General features: G+C 57.8%; 2 protein-coding genes and 1 long non-coding RNA gene across 4 annotated transcripts; 1 reads left to right on the top strand and 2 right to left on the bottom strand.

Annotated features, from left to right (window-relative positions):
• Nucleotides 1–91: 91 nt before the first annotated feature.
• FXYD1 (FXYD domain containing ion transport regulator 1) lies at nt 92–4,459 on the bottom strand. Of its 2 annotated transcripts, none has more exons than XM_082708696.1 (8): nt 4,284–4,459; nt 2,997–3,061; nt 2,490–2,522; nt 1,865–1,939; nt 1,532–1,568; nt 579–628; nt 337–388; nt 92–228 (listed from the first exon to the last, which is right to left on the bottom strand). In XM_082708696.1, the coding sequence occupies exons 2-7, from the start codon at nt 3,055–3,057 to the stop codon at nt 366–368; spliced, it is 279 nt and encodes a 92-aa protein (XP_082564822.1). In that variant the 5' UTR covers nt 3,058–3,061; nt 4,284–4,459; the 3' UTR covers nt 92–228; nt 337–365. The 2 variants fall into 2 exon arrangements, with proteins under 2 accessions (XP_082564822.1, XP_082564821.1); XM_082708695.1 differs by lacking the exon at nt 4,284–4,459 and adding an exon at nt 3,471–3,598.
• Nucleotides 4,460–7,565: 3,106 nt separating this feature from the next.
• On the top strand, nt 7,566–15,523 carry LGI4 (leucine rich repeat LGI family member 4). Its single transcript, XM_082708675.1, has 9 exons — nt 7,566–8,435; nt 8,876–8,947; nt 9,208–9,279; nt 10,172–10,243; nt 10,374–10,445; nt 10,687–10,856; nt 12,870–13,034; nt 13,139–13,644; nt 14,469–15,523. Exons 1-9 carry the CDS (start codon nt 8,266–8,268, stop codon nt 14,781–14,783), a joined length of 1,614 nt encoding a protein of 537 aa, XP_082564801.1. The 5' UTR covers nt 7,566–8,265; the 3' UTR covers nt 14,784–15,523.
• Nucleotides 10,864–12,863, bottom strand: LOC309852331. The gene is made up of 3 exons (XR_014305178.1): nt 12,205–12,863; nt 11,722–12,114; nt 10,864–11,136 (listed from the first exon to the last, which is right to left on the bottom strand). It is a non-coding gene; the product is annotated as an uncharacterized lncRNA (long non-coding RNA).
• Nucleotides 15,524–15,999: the final 476 nt, after the last annotated feature.

Raw genomic sequence — 15,999 nt, 5'->3', positions numbered from 1 at the left:
CCCCTTCCCCAAGGGTGGGGGCGCCCCCTGCCGGGGCCAAGGGGGCGCCCGAGCTTCCGCGCAGAGGGACTGACAGATCCACCAAACGCTGTCAAGAGAGAAAAGCACGTTTTATTGAAGTCTGAGCGGCAGAGAGGAGTCTGTGGGAGCAGGGCTGGGGAAGAGGGCAGTCCAGGGGGCGGTGGGCGCACAGGTGGTGGGTGGGAGGCATCAGGAGCCAGGGGAATCCTGTGGGGGTGAAAAACGTGAGAGGCAAGAGAGCCCCCCAACCACCCCATCCCACCCTTCGCCCCCTTCTCCTCTCCCCACCCCCCAGCCCAGCCCGAGCTGCAGGACCTGGCTGGGTTCCATAGCGCCAGGTGTCTCTACCGCCTGCGTGTGGACAGACCTGAGGAGGAACACGGAGAGTTCGGGTGTCAGGAGGGCCACCCCAGCTCCTGCAGAGCAGGGAGCATCAGGGCAACTCCCGTACCTCTGGTTTCAGATCAAGCCCCTCCCTCCACGTGCCTGTCCCGGCCAGGAAAGGGGTACTTAGAACCCGCCCTCACCCCCAAACACCCAAGTCTCCCCAGACTCACGTCGGATGGAGCTGCGGAAAGTTCCCTCCTCTTCATCAGGTTCCCCAGTTCTGGCAGAAGGAATTGGGGATGAAAAAGGAGAGAGGCAGCCACCCCCATGAGTCCCCCAGTGCAGCCGTCATTTCACAGTCCCCCGAACTGAGGACCAGAGATGGGCAAGGAGCAGGCTCGGGGTCCGCCAGAAAACCGGGAGCACCCAGTTGCGGTTTAAGCGGGTGGCAGGGGGTGAGACAAGTGCCTCCCCGAGTGCTGGGGAAGAGCCTGGAAGTTGGTGGAGGATGGGGTGGCGGAAGGACTGGAGAGCAGACAGCCTAGAGACAGCCTAGGCTAGAAACCCAGAACCCTCATCTCTTAGTGGAGTGATCTCTGGCAAGTGACTTCACCTCCATGTGCCTCTGTTTCCTCATCAGTAAAATGAGGCTAATAACAGCACCTACCACACATACAAGGGGTGTGAGGAGTAAATAAGATAATTCACAATAAATCGGTATCTGGCACCTGGGACTAAATATTAGCTATTATTTAAAATCACATCTATAATTGTTTTAACATGGAGAAGGTATTCATACATTGCTTTAAATTTTTATTTAAAGATGAATCAAAGGGCTAGGAACAGGACGCTGAGCTAAACTGGGCCGCGGAGAGAGGTGATCTCATTTCGCCGTGGCTCTTTCTCTCGCCGCTTACCACGCTTTGTGATTTTATATTTGTGGGGCTGCTGGAACCCACGGTCGCCGCCCCCACTGGGCTGGGAGCTCAGCCAGGCAGGGAGGGCAGTTTACTTATTCACCATTTGGTCCCCGGGGCCTGGCTTTGGGGCTTGGCACATAGTAGGTGCTTGATACATAATTGCTGAAGGGTCTCTGGCTGCGGGTCCGATGGACTCCCCGCCTCACCCCCAGCGCCCCTCTAGAGCGAAAGCAGATGAGTGAGAGCCTGGAGGGGCCTCTTACCTCTGCTGCTGGTTGAATTTGCACCGGCACCTTCTGCCTGTGGGTGGGGGTAGGAGGAGGACGAGGCTAAGCTTCGGCTCCAGGCGGGCACCGAGCGGCGCTCTTGCGCCGGCTCAGGCTCGCGAGGGGCGCGGTCATGGGGACAGGGGCGGGGCGGGGGCGGGGTAGGGCGGGGGCATCAACAGGGCGGGTTGGAGCAGATGGGCGGGACAGGGGCGGAGATGGGGCGGAGAGTGGGCGGGGCTGAGGGCGGGGCGGGGGCGGGGCGGGGGCGGGGCGGGGACGAAAACCCGCTCCTGCGGGGGCTGGAGGTAGCGGGGTGTGGGTACTCACTCAGGACGATGAGGATACCCAGGATGAAAAGGATCCCGGCGATGATGAGGCCTCCGATCCGCAGGGTCTGGTAGTCTGTGGGCGGCAGGGAGGAGAGTGAGGGCAGGGAGGGGAGGAGGAAGGATAGAAGAGGGGCAGAATGGGGAGGAGGGGGCAAGGAGGATCGGGAGAGGAGAGGAGAGAGAAGGAAGAAGATAAGGAAGGAAGGAAGAGAGGGTTCAGGGGGAGGAGAGGGTGGGAAGGAAAGGGAGGAGGTAGGCAGGGCACGGAGGAGGGAGGTAGGGGAGGTTGGTGGAGAGGATCAGGGGAACAGAGAGGGGAGAAAGGGAGGCCCAGCAGAGGATGAGCCATAAGATACTGAGAGGTTAAAGGAGAAAGAGACTCAGAGAGACAGAGAGGGATCAAACAGACGGACACACAGAGACAGAGACAGACAAGGGGAGATCAAAACAAAGAGTCAGAGATCTGAGAGACAAGAGAGAGAGAAGGAGAGTGACAGAGATACAAACACTGAGTCAGAGAGACAGAGATGGAGAAAGAGAAGAGGAGTAACTAGGACAGGACGGACAAACCCAGGCCATACGCCCTCCCAACTCCCAGGGAGAGACACCCCTCCCTCCCTTACCATAGGTGAATGGGTCGTGTTCCTGTGGAGCTTCTGGAAAGAGAAAGAAGTCAGGGGTTGGATGCTTCCTGGGGCTCTGGACAGGGACGGGTGAAAAGGGACCTTGTGGGGGCTTTACTCTCCTGGGCTGAGAGTCTGGGGACCGCTGGACCCTGAGCAGTCTGCCCAACCTCTCTAGGTCTTAGTTGCCACATCTGCCCTGTCTTGGTGGGGCAGGGGGCACCTAACTGCCCCCCAAATCTTGTCTTATCCCGTGTTGTCAATGATTCTGTCATCTGAGGGAAGTGGGCCTCCATCCCACGGTCCACCTTTGCCTGACCTAGCATCACCCCCCACCCCAAATACTAGCTTCTGACTGGACCCATGTGAAACCCCCAATTTCCTGGTACCCCACTGACTCATTTAGCTTGGAGTCTCCAACTTGGTTCTCTTGAAGGGCTTCCCATCACCCCACCCCCGCCTCCCTTGGGGCCAAGGTGAGTGGTAGGCTACATACCCCAGACTCACCTGCGCTGGCCTTGGTGAGAAAACCCACACAGAGAACCAAGATGTGGTAGAGAGGCTCCATTGTCCTGGGGGACACCAAGGGTCAAGAAATGTGTTCCCTCATTCCCCCCACCATTGGGGCTTGAACCCAAGGGGTTAAATCAGGGTCCGGGGGTTTGATTTCAAAAATGTTTATCATCCAGCTTGACCACTGGGAGAAGCAGGGGCACCCCCTGCCTCATCAGACACAGTGTCACCAAAACAAGCCACAGTGGGGGTCATACGACACACAGCAAGGGCAAGGGGTAAGATACACACGGTCCACAGGGGCCTCCACAGGCCTGGGCCTTCCCACAGCAGGCCCCAGATGCCCTACACCTACCCTAGGGGAAGAGCAGGATGGCTTGCCCCAGCCAGCCAAAGAGACAGACACACAGACACACACGGTGAGGGGTGAAGGATGAGGGATGGTCCAGCCAGGACCTGAGGGCCCACCTGCCCGCACACCACGGCCTCGCTGTGTCTGTGTAATATCCCAGCTCTCCTGCCCTCCGCCGCTGGCCAGCTCTCAGCCTGACCCTGGGTATAAATATCTCCCACTTCACCCTGGAGGAATTTGCCTCACACAGGCCACCATGGCAACAGCCTTCCTTCCCCCACTCGGGGGTCACGCACAACCCTGCCGGGGTGAGGCCCGGCTGCCACATTGCTCCCGGCTGCCCCTGTGGGAAAGGCCACCACTCCTCGTCTTCTGGAAATGATGAGAATGGGGGGAAAAACATCCCCTCCTCCCGCCTCTGGGTGACATCTTCCACAGGCAGACGCCACCAGGCCTGTGGCATGAGGCCCAGAGCAGTGGGGCTGAGAGACAGAAGACAGATGCCAGGGGCAGGGACACACACACACACACACACACACACACACACACACTCAAGCACAGGCAATGGGGCTGGAATGGAGGCAACGCCCGTTCCCCAAACTCCTGGTTGGAGCAAGACATGGGGTGGAGACAGTTACTAAAACGATTCTCTTCATCTGAGCTTCCAGTGCCCCCAAACTGTGACGCAATCTGACCTACACACAGGAGTGTCCGAAAGCCACCCCAGCCAGGGGCACACGCAGCAACAGGGGAGCGAGGCGTTGGACCCCCATGCCCACTCCTGGGGAACCCCACCGTCCCAACCATACTCCCTCCCTCTCCGGTCTGGCCCGCCTGGGAAGCCACGGGCTGGCCACTCCTGCTCCCAAAATAGGTGGCCCAGCCAGGCGAGGGGGTGAGGCCTGGAGGGGAGGGCAGGGGACGCTCACCCCAATCAAGCTGTCCCCTGCTGAAAGAAGGCCCCCAAAGGTCCGGCTGTGCCGGGGGTGAGCACTTTGGACCCCCTGGCCCAGAGCTGGACTGCGGCCGCCCTCAGCGATCTCCCCTCCCAGCCCCACCCCAGCCTTCCCCTCCCCAACCAGCAGCTGTAACTGGAGCCGAGGCTGGAGGGGGGCCAGGGGGCGGCCCCCAGCCCAGACCGCCCTGGCCCATTAGGTTAACTCTCTCCGCTCAGATGGAGGAGCAGCAGGCGGCTGGCGTCTCCGGAGAAGGGACGAGTCAGGAGGGAGGACAGGATCACGGACCCACGCATGTGCCCGCACACACGTACCCGCACAGGCATGCACCCACGCTTGTGCCCTGCGGTGCAAGGGTGGGGGTCAGGGGTTTTCTGTGAGGCTCCCTGGGGTTTGGGCCCATTCGGCTCCTAAGGTTATCCCCGTCTGAGTGCTCAGGAGCCCACTGACCCCTAACCCCAGTGTTCTGCGGGAACCTGGGCTGCCCCACAGGGCTCTTGAGACATTTCTGTGTGTGTGTGTTGTCTGCTGCTGACTGTGAGGTCCCCCATGAGTGCACCACACACACACACACACACACACACACACACATTCAGATAGATGCCGTAGACAGACACAAGAACCTAGCCACACACGTGTCCACCCTTACAAATGGTCACACTCTTGTGAAGACATACAAACTGGGGGACAGAAACACACCAATACACACACCACACGTAAATGGACTCAGAAGCCCAGACACACAGCCGGCCCTCCTCCACGGTTTCAGGGATGGGAAGGCCCATACGCCGTGTACATAGGGACACAGGGGATGGCACACAGTGCCGTGGGCACAAAGAGAAGCAGAAATTCTGTCCAGGACACCGCCCTGTGACCCGCCACTCTTATACACAACCCCGAAAACCGAGGCATACTAACTGTGTTCGTACCCTCACATGCGGGCCACCAGGGCATAGCGGGCCACTTGGTCACAGGGAGACAGGCCTACACATGTATGAGGCACCTCCAAATTTGTGTCGATGTGTTTAATTACAAACCTCCCCTTTCCCGATCTCACATGGCCTGTGGGACTCTGTGGAGGACGATGCACATGGTGTCCTCACCCGCAGGCCGGACTCACAGACTCTGGTGACAGAGAAACCTGGCTTCCGGTGGGAGCTCTGCCATCCTGGTTGTGTGACCTTCAGCAGCCCGTGTGACCTCTCCGACATGCCTCAGTTTTCTGTCCCACAAAATGGAGAAATCACAGAGATCATACGTATTGCACGGGGCCAGCCTTAGAGGTCTCTGAACCCCACACAGTCTTATTATTAATTCCATTTTCGGGATGAGCAAACTGAGGTTTTAACAAGATGGAGCTAATTCTCCTGAGGCTCCTGGTGGATGAGGACAGAAACCGGCCCCACCCTGAAAGGGTCAGATCATGGGCTCAGACTGTGGAGGACACAGTTGAGAGCAGGTGGGCGTGTTCAGACCAAGGCACAAGGGTAGAAAGCCCTGACACACACACACACACACACACGCGCGCGTACACGCACCCACATACACAGAGGACCCCCCTCAGAGGACCCACAGGGCTTTGAAATGCCCTCTCATCCCTGTGCGTCTGAGCCCCAGCCCCTCATGGCCCTGCACCCCAAGGCCACCAGCGGTGGCAGTCTCTGGTTAATGATAACCCTGATGTTTATGCAGCCCTGGGGAGGGCTGACAGAGCGGCAGGGAAGGCAAGCAGGGCTGGGGGCACCTGGCCAGCTCCAGCCCGTCCTTGGCTTCTCCCCCTCCCAAGGCCCACTGCACCACAGTAGAGCAGCTCTGCCGCTTTCTAACTGGGTGATGTCCGGCACCTGACGTAACCACTATGAGGCTCAGTTTCTCCTTCTGTAAAATGGAGATAAACTCATAGTCCCCTCAGAGGGAAATTGGGGTGATTATGTGAAACGGCTAGGGCTGTTAAGTCTCCTGAGTGTGCAGCCCTGGCCAGAGAGGCTGGGTGTGTTCCTCAGGGGTGGGAGGAGAGGGGTTCGATTTAGATCTGTCCAGGGCCATGAAGGGAATCATTTAAACTCCTCCAGCCTCGGTTTTCCCATGCGCAAAGGACACATCAGTAGTATGACCCAACTCATGGGACTGCTTGAAAACTGAATAAATTCATGTAAAGTCAGGCATGTAGGAAGTGCTCGATGATTATTATTACTGCTATTTCAGGTTGGATAACAAATGTCATTTCTTTATTCTTTCTTATTTAATGGGCAGACTCTACCCAAATTGCTAAAAGCTTAGTCCAAATGAAAATGACCAATATCTGGGTCACCTGGGTGGCTCAGTGGGTTAAAGCCTCTGCCTTCGGCTCAGGTCATGATCCCAGGGTCCTGGGATCGAGCCCCGCATCTGGCTCTCTGCTCCGCGGGTAGCCTGCTTCCTCCTCTCTCTGCCTATCTGCGATCTCTCTCTGTCAAATAAATAAATAAAATCTTAAAAAAAAAAAAAAAAAGAAAGAAAAGAAAATGACCAATATCCATGAGTTCGGATCTCCCAAGAAAGAAGACAAAATCAGGGCGCCTGGGTGGCTCAGTGGGTTAAGCCACTGCCTTCGGCCCGGGTCATGATCTCAGGGTCCTGGGATCGAGTCCCGCATCGGGTTCTCTGCTCAGCAGGGAGCCTGCTTCCCTCTCTCTCTCTCTGCCTGCCTCTCCATCTACTTGTGATTTCTCTCTGTCAAATAAATAAATAAAATCTATTAAAAAAAAAAAAAAAGACAAAATCACACAGAGAGGCCCTGGAGCCAGCTGCCTGGGCTTAAGCGCTGGCTCTGCCCCAGCCTGGTAACCTAAATCTCAAACTGACTTGACCTCTCTCCTCAGTGTTTCCATCTGTAAAATAGCCAAATGATAGGATCAATGTCAGAGGGTTGTGATGAGGTCGGCATGAGCTGACAGACAAAGTTTTAGGACAGGGTCTAGTGCAGAGCCAATGCTGAGGAAGGGGGTGGCATCCTCACTTTCATTTTTCCCAGGAGTTGGCTCCTTATCCCAGTATTTGGTGGGTACTCAAGGGGTTAATTTCAGGCCTGGGAGGGAGGCTTTGAGTTTGAGGTCAGATAGCTGCCCTGCCGAGTGTGGCCACCAGAGGGAGCAACTGGACCCCCCTCTGAGCCTTGGTGAAGGGGCACATTACACCCTCCTGGGATCCAGGGAAGGGGGCTGTCTGGGCGTGGCCAGGATGTCTCCAACCCCCCAGGGGTCTCTCCTCCCACCCCCTCCGCCTGCCAGCCATCCGGTCCCCACCCTGGTGACATCCTCCTCTCACTCCGAGTGGGATGGAGTAGGGAATCTGGGGAGGGGGCTGGCTGAGAGTGGTCAGGGCAGCTCCAGCCCTTTGTGGCCCCTCCCCTCCCATGGGGCCATCCAGTCTCTTCCTTAGGGCTGCTCTTCCTATGGCCTCTGACCCCCTCCTTCTTAGGCTGCATTGCGGGCGCACCCAGTGCCCATTAAGTCCCTTTCCCAAACCTCCAAGGAGAAGGGGCGTGGGAGGAGGAGAAGAACAGGGAACTGGAAAGGGTGGTGAGAAATAAAGACACCAGACAGAGGGATACACACACACACAGAGGCCAACAGACAGAAACTGAGAGCCTGAAACAGAGACAGAGAGAAACAGAGACCAAGAGACAGAAAGAAATAAAGATGGACAGAGAGTGGGAAAGAGACTAACTCACTGAGTCAGAAATACAAAAAGAGAGAGAGACAGAAAAGGAAAGAGAAATAGACAGAAAATTAGACACCAAAGCAATACAGGAAGAAAGACAGGCTGAGAGAGAGACTGAGAAAGGAGAGACAAGGCGGACAGAGTGTGCCAGCTGGCGGAATGGAGGGTCGCCTGGCACGCCAGAGGTAGTGGCCCCAGCCCGCTGAGCCGGGTAGGCAGAGAGAAGCCGGAGCCTCAGCGGGGGTGAGGGGGCATGGGAGGGGCGGGCGTGCTGCTGCTGCTGCTGGCTGGAGCTGGTGTGGGGGTGGCCTGGAGACCACCAAAGGGAAAGTGTCCTCTGAGCTGCTCCTGCTCCAAGGATAGTGCCCTGTGTGAGGGCTCTCCGGACCTGCCCGAGAACTTCTCCCCAACCCTGCTGTCACTGTGAGTGTCAGGCCCTCCGGGGGCCTGAGGGCAAGGATGGGAGTCCTGGGACCCCAGGGGCTGGAGGCAGGGTGCGGGGGTCCCTGAAGAAGCAGGGACCCTTCAGGATCTTGGGAGGTGGGCAGCAAAGGATGTTGGGATGCCTCAAAGGGGGGTGCTGGCATTTGGACAGGAGCCGAAAGGAGGCTGCAAAGCCCAAGGCAGCATTTGGGACCCAAGAGGGGAGGAGGAAGGACGGCTGTGGGTGGTGGGGGGAAGCTGAATGTTGCCAGGATCCTTGCCAAGTGAGGAGGGCAAATGCCTGTTTCCCTAGGATGGAAAGGAGAGACATCCGGGGTTGGGGCAGCACACCAGTGTCCCCCAAACAAGAGATGGCTCTGGGGCGGGACCAGAGCACTGGGGGTGATTGTCTCCTCACCCGCCATTGCCCACATCCCCAGCTCATTCGTTAGGACTGGAGTCACCCAACTGAAGGCCGGCAGCTTCCTGAGGGTGCCCACGCTGCACCTGCTGTGAGTGGGGCCCAGCTAAACCGACAACTAGCTAGAGGGAGTGGGTGGGTGTTCACACAGGTGCGTGGGGGGCGTGTGCACATGTGTGTATGCGCATGTCTGCGAAGGAATCACATGTACCTGTGTGTGTGTGTGTGTGTGCGTGCGTGTGTGTGTATGTGAATACTGTGTGTGTGTATGTGGAGGGTGGGGGTCAATGTTAACGTGTCAGAGAGGGGGCAGCAGCAACTCTGGAAAAGTCTTTCTTGCTCCCTTGCCAGCCTCTTCACATCCAACTCCTTCTCCGTGATTGAGGACGATGCATTTGCGGGTCTGTCCCACCTGCAGTACCTGTGAGTGAGGTCAGGGAGTGGCAGTGGGGATGGGGGCTTGGGAGAGGAGCAGGGACCCATCTGTGGCTCTGGGAGCAGAGGGAGGTAGAGGCTTATTGGCATGTTGGGTGGGGGGTGTCTGAACAAAGGTCCTTCTTGGAGGGGGATGGGGTCAGGGCTCCTGCTCAGCTGTGTGACCTCAGCCTGCTCACCTCCCCTCTCTGTGCCTCAAGATCCACAAAGGGCCTGGGTAACCCAGGACTCTTTCAGGCCCTCCCTGACGTAGCAGAGCCCAGGGAGAGGACAGGGAGGCCAGAGACAAGAAAATATTTCATATGAACGGGAGACAACTCTGAGGAGGTGATGGGGGTGATGGGGGTGATGGGGGTGCTAGTGTCAGGGTTGGTGACTATGGTGGCGGTCCTGTTGGTGTCATGAAGGCTGTGTTGTTGACGATGCTTCTCAGTATTGCTGGGTGAGGCTTGGTGACGATGGCGTGGGTGTGGATGACGGGAGTGAGTGGTGGGGTCGGCAGCGGTGGTGGTGGCACCGTGTGGCATTAACAAGAGTTGCGGCCATGTTGTTGGCACTGGGGTTGGGGATGGTGATGGATGCCCGGGTGTCTGTGGTGATGGATGTTGGTGGCGGTGGCAGTGGTGACACTGGAGGTAGTGTGGGAGGCCATGAGCCTGTGCAGGCAGGGTTCAATGTTAGCTTGGCAGCGAGCATGGGGTTGGGTTCATGACTCCTGGGATGACCATCTGGAGCCTTGGGGAGGACAGGATTCTGGGGAGGCTTCAGGCTTCAGCACATTCCAGTGGCCTATGGCTTCAACGGGGTGAGTCTCCCCAAGTGCCCTAGGGCCACAGCAGGGAACCGAGGGTCTCCCCCTCAACCCGCCTTCCCTCCACAGCTTCATTGAGGACAATGAGATTGGCTCCATCTCTAAGAACGCTCTCAGAGGACTCCGCTCGCTCACACACCTGTGCGTGCCCCCCCAAGGCCTCACCCCCTCCCTTCCGCCTCACCACCCCCAAACCCCATCACCCAGGGACACTGGGGATCCGGGTCACTGATCTGGGTGACAGCTTCTCCTCCTCCTCTCCTTCCACCAGGAGCCTGGCCAATAATAACCTCGAGACCCTCCCCAGATTTCTCTTCCGAGGCCTGGAGACCCTAACTCACGTGTGAGGCTCAAGGGGGCTGGCTGGGCCCGGAGAGTTGGGGGTTGTTTGAGAGGGAAGGGGAGCTCTGGGCCCACTTTTGGCCAACACCAAGAAGTATGGCTGCTGTGGTTCTTCCGTTATTTTTCACGCCACCTCCGGGGCGTGTCCCATTTAGAACACTTGCCTGGGGAAGGGATGGGGCACATGGCTGCCAGGTGGCGTGGAAGCCAGGTCGCAGCCCCTTCCCGGCCTCTTGCCCCAGGGACCTCCGCGGGAACCCGTTCCAGTGTGACTGCCGTGTCCTCTGGCTGCTACAGTGGACGCCCACCGTGAATGCCAGCGTGGGGACGGGGGCCTGCGCCGGCCCCCCTGCTCTGGCCCACATGCAGCTGCGCCACCTCGACCCCAAGACGTTCAAGTGCAGAGCCATAGGTGGGGGCTTTCCCCGCAGGGTGGGAGGGGCAGCCGGGGTTCCAGAAGAAGGTGGGAGAGCAGGGGCATGGCTCCCAGGGCTGAAGGGCTCACCTCGCTCCCTGTTCAGCTGTTCCCCGGCTTGTGAGCCCCTGAGCATGAGCATTAGCTCTCTGAGCCTCAGTTTCCTCATCTGTAAAATGGAGCCATAGGATTGCCGCAAGAATTCGGTGACGTGTCCACGCCTGCATTTGGGGTAGAGCCTTGGATGCGAGGCCCTCCTAAGTGTGCACGCTGGTGGCTGTTATTAATATAAAAACAGCTATTTAAAAAGACTTGCTATGATCACATTGCTTTTCCATAAATATGTTTTGGTAACGTTATGGGTCCTTAGCAGTGCAGAAGGCACAGCAGTGATGAGGACTGCCCTGGCTCTTGCCTTCCCAGAGCCCACAGCACAGGGGAATGTGGAGGTTGAGAGCCCGGAGTGGTCAGGGCTGGGCTTTGGGTGTCCCGAGCCAGAGCAAGGACCAGGCACAGCAGGAGGGCCACAGAGGGCTTCCTGAAGGAGTGGGTAAGGCTACTAATGTAATAATCAATTTTTACCAGCATCTAAGTGTAAGTCGTGTTCTGCATTTGTGGGACTCATAGAAATGGAGAAGTTAACTTAAGAGTCCCTCTTTATTCAGTTGTTCCACAAACAGTCACTGAGGGCCACTCAGTGGGCATACTGTGGTAACCCAGACAGCCGTGAGCCCTGCCCTCAGAGCCCTGGCGGATGAGGACATAAACATTAAGTAAAACACTACAGAAACAAACTTTGTGCTATACATTGTGATAAACACAGGGAGTAATGAGGGAGATTAAGGCAATGGGGTGGTCCTACCTTCTGTGGGGCATCATAGAAGGCTTCTCTGAAGAGGTGGCTTTACATCCAGATGTAGCTCAGTGAAATACAGAGGAAAGAGCACTCTGGAGAGAGGAGACAGCATGTGCAAGGGTCCTGAGGCAGCAGAGAGTCTGTCCTGCTTGCAGATCAAAGGCAGGCAGCATCTTGGGGGAGTGAGTGAAGGGAAGGACACAGGTGAGATCAAAAGCAGCAGGGTTCTCACCGTGTATTACTTTGAAAGCCACAGAGAGCAGAGTGATCTTACCCTGAGGGCCGTGGGAAGCCTCGGAGGGTTTTGAACCGGGGGTGATGATATGGTGGCCATTTTTCAAAGATCCACCTTTGGGCCGGCATCCTTGGTGCCTCGGTTTGTTGCTTCAACCCTGGTGCCTGGAAACAGGGCCCCACATATAGAGTGAAGTATTATAACCTGGAGTCTACAACCCACCTCCACGCTGGGCAACCTTGGTGTACCGTTACCATAAAGCTAAGTGGCTGTAACCAAGAGGTCCAAAATCCCATGAATTAAAGAAGACAGAAGGGTCTGAGGTGAGCAGTCCTGGCGGGTGGGTGAGCCCCTGGGTGTTGTCCTGGTTTCCATGGTTGAAACTGAGTTGTGGCCCATCTATCGGCCAGGTCACAGGGAAAGGGGGCAAGAGACCAAGTCCAGGAAGAGCCATTAGCAAACAAGGGAGAAGAGCATTACGGCCAGCACTTTGCTCTTTCTCCACAGGGAACTTGGCCTAGATAGGGCCACACCTAATTTCAGGAGGGAGGTATTGGGGGAGCACTGGGGTCAGCGCTGTGGCTGTGCTCCAGTCCTCTTTCATGGAACATGGAAAGGCTGGACTGTGCCTGCCAGCCTTAGCTTCCTCATCTGTAGAATGGGTAGAATGGAACGTACCTAAATGAATTGAGAAATACGTTGTTTCTAAGCAATGATTTGATGGTGTCCTGCGACTTAGAAAACAAAGCATTCCCCTGTTGTTGTGACTTAATTCATCTATAGATGAAAAGATCCCACTCTGTGTCCCTATGAGGTGCACACTGCGACGGTACTCATTTCAGAGATGTGCAAACCGAGGCTCAGCGATGAGGGCCCGCGAGGTCCCGGTGCCCACCTGACTCTCTCCTGCCACCCCCAGAGCTGTCCTGGTTCCAGACGGTTGGGGAGTCGGCACTGGGCGTGGAGTCTTTCTCCTACCAGGGGGAGCCCCACATCGTCCTGGCGCAGCCCTTTGCAGGCCGCTGCCTGATCCTCACCTGGGACTACAGCCTACAGCGCTTCCGGCCTGAGGAAGAGCTGTCGGGTGAGCCTGCCCTCCCCACCCCTTTCCATCCTTCTGCCTGCAGGGGGTGGAGGGGCCCAACCAGGCGGGCCTAACCTGCCCTCCTGCGCCCTGCCCTCCCACAGCGCCCTCGGTGGTGTCCTGCAAGCCACTGGTGCTGGGCCTGCGCCTCTTCGTGCTGGCCGCCCGCCTGTGGGGGGGCTCGCAGCTGTGGGCCCGGCCCAGCCCCGGCCTGCGCCTCGCCCCCACGCAGGCCCTGGCCCCGCGGCGCCTGCTGCGGCCCAACGACGCCGAGCTCCTGTGGCTGGACGGGCAGCCCTGCTTCGTGGTGGCCGACGCCTCCAAGGCGGGCAGCACCACGCTGCTGTGCCAGGACGGGCCCGGCTTCTACCCCCGCCAGAGCCTGCATGCCTGGCACCGGGACACGGACGCCGAGGCCCTGGAGCTGGACGGCCGGCCCCATCTGCTGCTGGCCTCTGCCTCCCAGCGGCCCGTGCTCTTCCAGTGGCTCGGCGGCCGCTTCGAGAGGCGCACGGACATCCCCGAGGCCGAGGACGTCTATGCCACACGCCATTTCCAGGCCGGGGGCGATGTGTTCCTGTGCCTGACACGCTACATCGGGGACTCCATGGTGAGGCTGGGCCCGGTCAGGTGGGGCAGGCAGCCACAAGCCAGATCTGACCTGCAGTGGCCTCCCGCCTCGGGGCTGGCTTTGCAGAGCTGACTCCCACCTTGCACAGGAACTTCTAAACTCTGACCTGACCGCACAGACTCACCTTTGAACTCTGGCCCCACCTGATGTACTGATCTTTGAACTCTGGCCACCCCCTCCCCACACCCCCCCACACCGACTCTAAGACCACTGTGACTCCTCAAGGCTGAGTGACCATAAGCTACTTCGTATCCCCCCAACACTAACACTGCCCCCCCACACTCTGAGCCTTACATTTGAGCACAGCCACCACATTCTGGACCCCCGAGGCTGACGGCCCACCCCCTCCAGCATTCTCATTCTGGGTTGAGGAACAGCCAAGCAGGCGCTCTGGGCCTAGACGGCTATGGTCTGACTCAGGTGTTCATGGGACATGTGTGTGGGGAGCAGACTGTGGGTGCAGGGATGAGAGTGGGGAGCCTAGGGCAGAGCCTGCCGTCATGGAGGGAGGTGACTGTGGCTGGGCGGAGTGCGGCCAGAGGAGATAGGAAAAATAGATACCGTCGTAGGTAAAACGGACTGATTCTTTGTGGGGTGTGAGGGAGAGAGAGTGGCCAAGAATGACTTCAGGTCTGTGGCCTGGGCAACCGGGTGGTGACAGGTATGAAGGTAGGAAAGCTGTGGGAGTTTGGGGACCTATGGGCCTGACTCCAAGCTGTTCCGGGTGCTCTGAAACCCAGGGTGCTACTGGCAGGCCTGGCCCTCCTGGACCCCTGGCCCTAACTGGTCGCCACACTTCACAGGTCATGCGCTGGGATGGCTCCATGTTCCGCCTCCTGCAGCAACTTCCCTCACGTGGTGCCCACGTCTTCCAGCCACTGCTCATCGCCAGGGACCAGCTGGCCATCCTGGGCAGCGACTTCGCTTTCAGCCAGGTCTTTCACCTTGAGCCTGACAAGGGGATCCTGGAACCTCTACAGGAGCTGGGGCCCCCAGCCTTGGTGGCCCCTCGTGCCTTTGCTCACATCACCATAGCCGGCAGACGGTTCCTCTTTGCGGCTTGCTTCAAAGGCCCCACACAGATCTACCAGCATCACGAGTTAGACCTCAGTGCCTGAGACCCCACAGGACCTTGGTCATGGCCGGGAGGGCCTTAGGGGGCACTGACTGGCACAGAGAGTCCCAGGCCTCTGGATACCCACTTGACGGGGAGCCTGGAAGAGATGATGGATCAGTTTGTGAGAGCAGATGGAATTTTCTCCTGAAGACACAGGCCTCCTGGCCCTACTCGGGCTGATGCTACCTGTGAGGTCCTGACCAGAGGCCAAATTCAAGGCAAGAGCTGTCCTTCCAGTCTTTAAGCAACATCTCAGCTGGAGGCTCATGTCCCCACTAGAGATGACTTGGGAGCTCAGGCTGGGGCGCTGCAAGGAGCCAGGATACAATAGTCATGGTGGGGATAATGTGCAGAACTCCTTGCGGTCTGGAAGTGCGCCCCCTCAACCCACTCCCACCGTTTCTGCTTCCTGAGAAAGTACTGAGGAAGAGACAGCTTTCCTTTCCCTCTAAACTCAATCTGGCCAATCGCTTTGGTGCCCGCCTTCGTGACGTCATCAGTCGCTGGGCCGGTTTCCCAGCCGGGCTTGCTTAACTTCCTCTGCTGCTTGTGCGCATGCCTGCTGCCCGGGCGGAAGACCAGCATGTTGGCCCTCTTGCGCATGCGCGGGAAATAGGCGGGAAAGTGGGAAATAGGTAGGAAAGCAGGAGCTGTTGTGGGGAGCCCGGCTGCACATATCCAATGAGGGACAGGGGAGAGGAGAGAAAGTGTATGAGCTCAATAAACGCGCTGTGCAGCTGCCCCGCTCATTGTTGTGGGATCTTTGGGAGAGAATAACAAGGGGGAGGAATGGTGTCCCAGGAGCAGTATTGGGGTGGGATTGCCCCAGGGGTGCATTTTGTCTGCCCTGGTGCACTCACGCTTGCCCGATGCGTGTGGGCTCGTGGGTTGTGGGGGAGAGGTTTATGGGATGTTTGAGAGATATAAGGGCATTGGTAGGGGACAAGTCTCTGGTTTATTCTGGGTTTCTTCTTCAGGTCATGACTCAGTGCATCGTAGGAGATAGTTTTGGGTGTTTTAGAGGGTTTTGGGCATTTTATAGAGTGGCCCTTTGATGCATTTTGGAGATCTTACTGGGTACTGGGGAGTCTCAAGGGAGTTTGAGGCTCCTTGGAAGTTCTCACACCGCTATATATTATTAAGAGTGTCATGAGGAATTATTTAAAGGTCTCAGAGGGACGCTTGGGTATTAGGAAGGGTTTTCTATGATAGAGTGG

This window comes from Mustela nivalis, assembly GCF_964662115.1.
Source record: "Mustela nivalis genome assembly, chromosome: 18".
Taxonomy (NCBI): domain Eukaryota; kingdom Metazoa; phylum Chordata; class Mammalia; order Carnivora; family Mustelidae; genus Mustela; species Mustela nivalis.
The sequence above is the reverse complement of the archived record's forward strand: the minus strand, read 5'-3'. Positions and strand labels throughout refer to the sequence as shown.

Excerpts from the sequence above, each read along its gene's own strand:
- FXYD1 (XM_082708696.1), bottom strand. The coding sequence starts at position 3,057 with ATGGAGCCTCTCTACCACATCTTGGTTCTCTGTGTGGGTTTTCTCACC. Across the intron at positions 2,523-2,996 it reads TCTCACCAAGGCCAGCGCAG|AAGCTCCACAGGAACACGAC; the intron begins GTGAGTCTGGGG and ends TTCTCTTTCCAG. Across the intron at positions 629-1,531 it reads AAATTCAACCAGCAGCAGAG|AACTGGGGAACCTGATGAAG; the intron begins GTAAGAGGCCCC and ends TCCTTCTGCCAG.
- LGI4 (XM_082708675.1), top strand. The coding sequence starts at position 8,266 with ATGGGAGGGGCGGGCGTGCTGCTGCTGCTGCTGGCTGGAGCTGGTGTG. Across the intron at positions 8,948-9,207 it reads GTGCCCACGCTGCACCTGCT|CCTCTTCACATCCAACTCCT; the intron begins GTGAGTGGGGCC and ends CTCCCTTGCCAG. Across the intron at positions 9,280-10,171 it reads CTGTCCCACCTGCAGTACCT|CTTCATTGAGGACAATGAGA; the intron begins GTGAGTGAGGTC and ends TTCCCTCCACAG.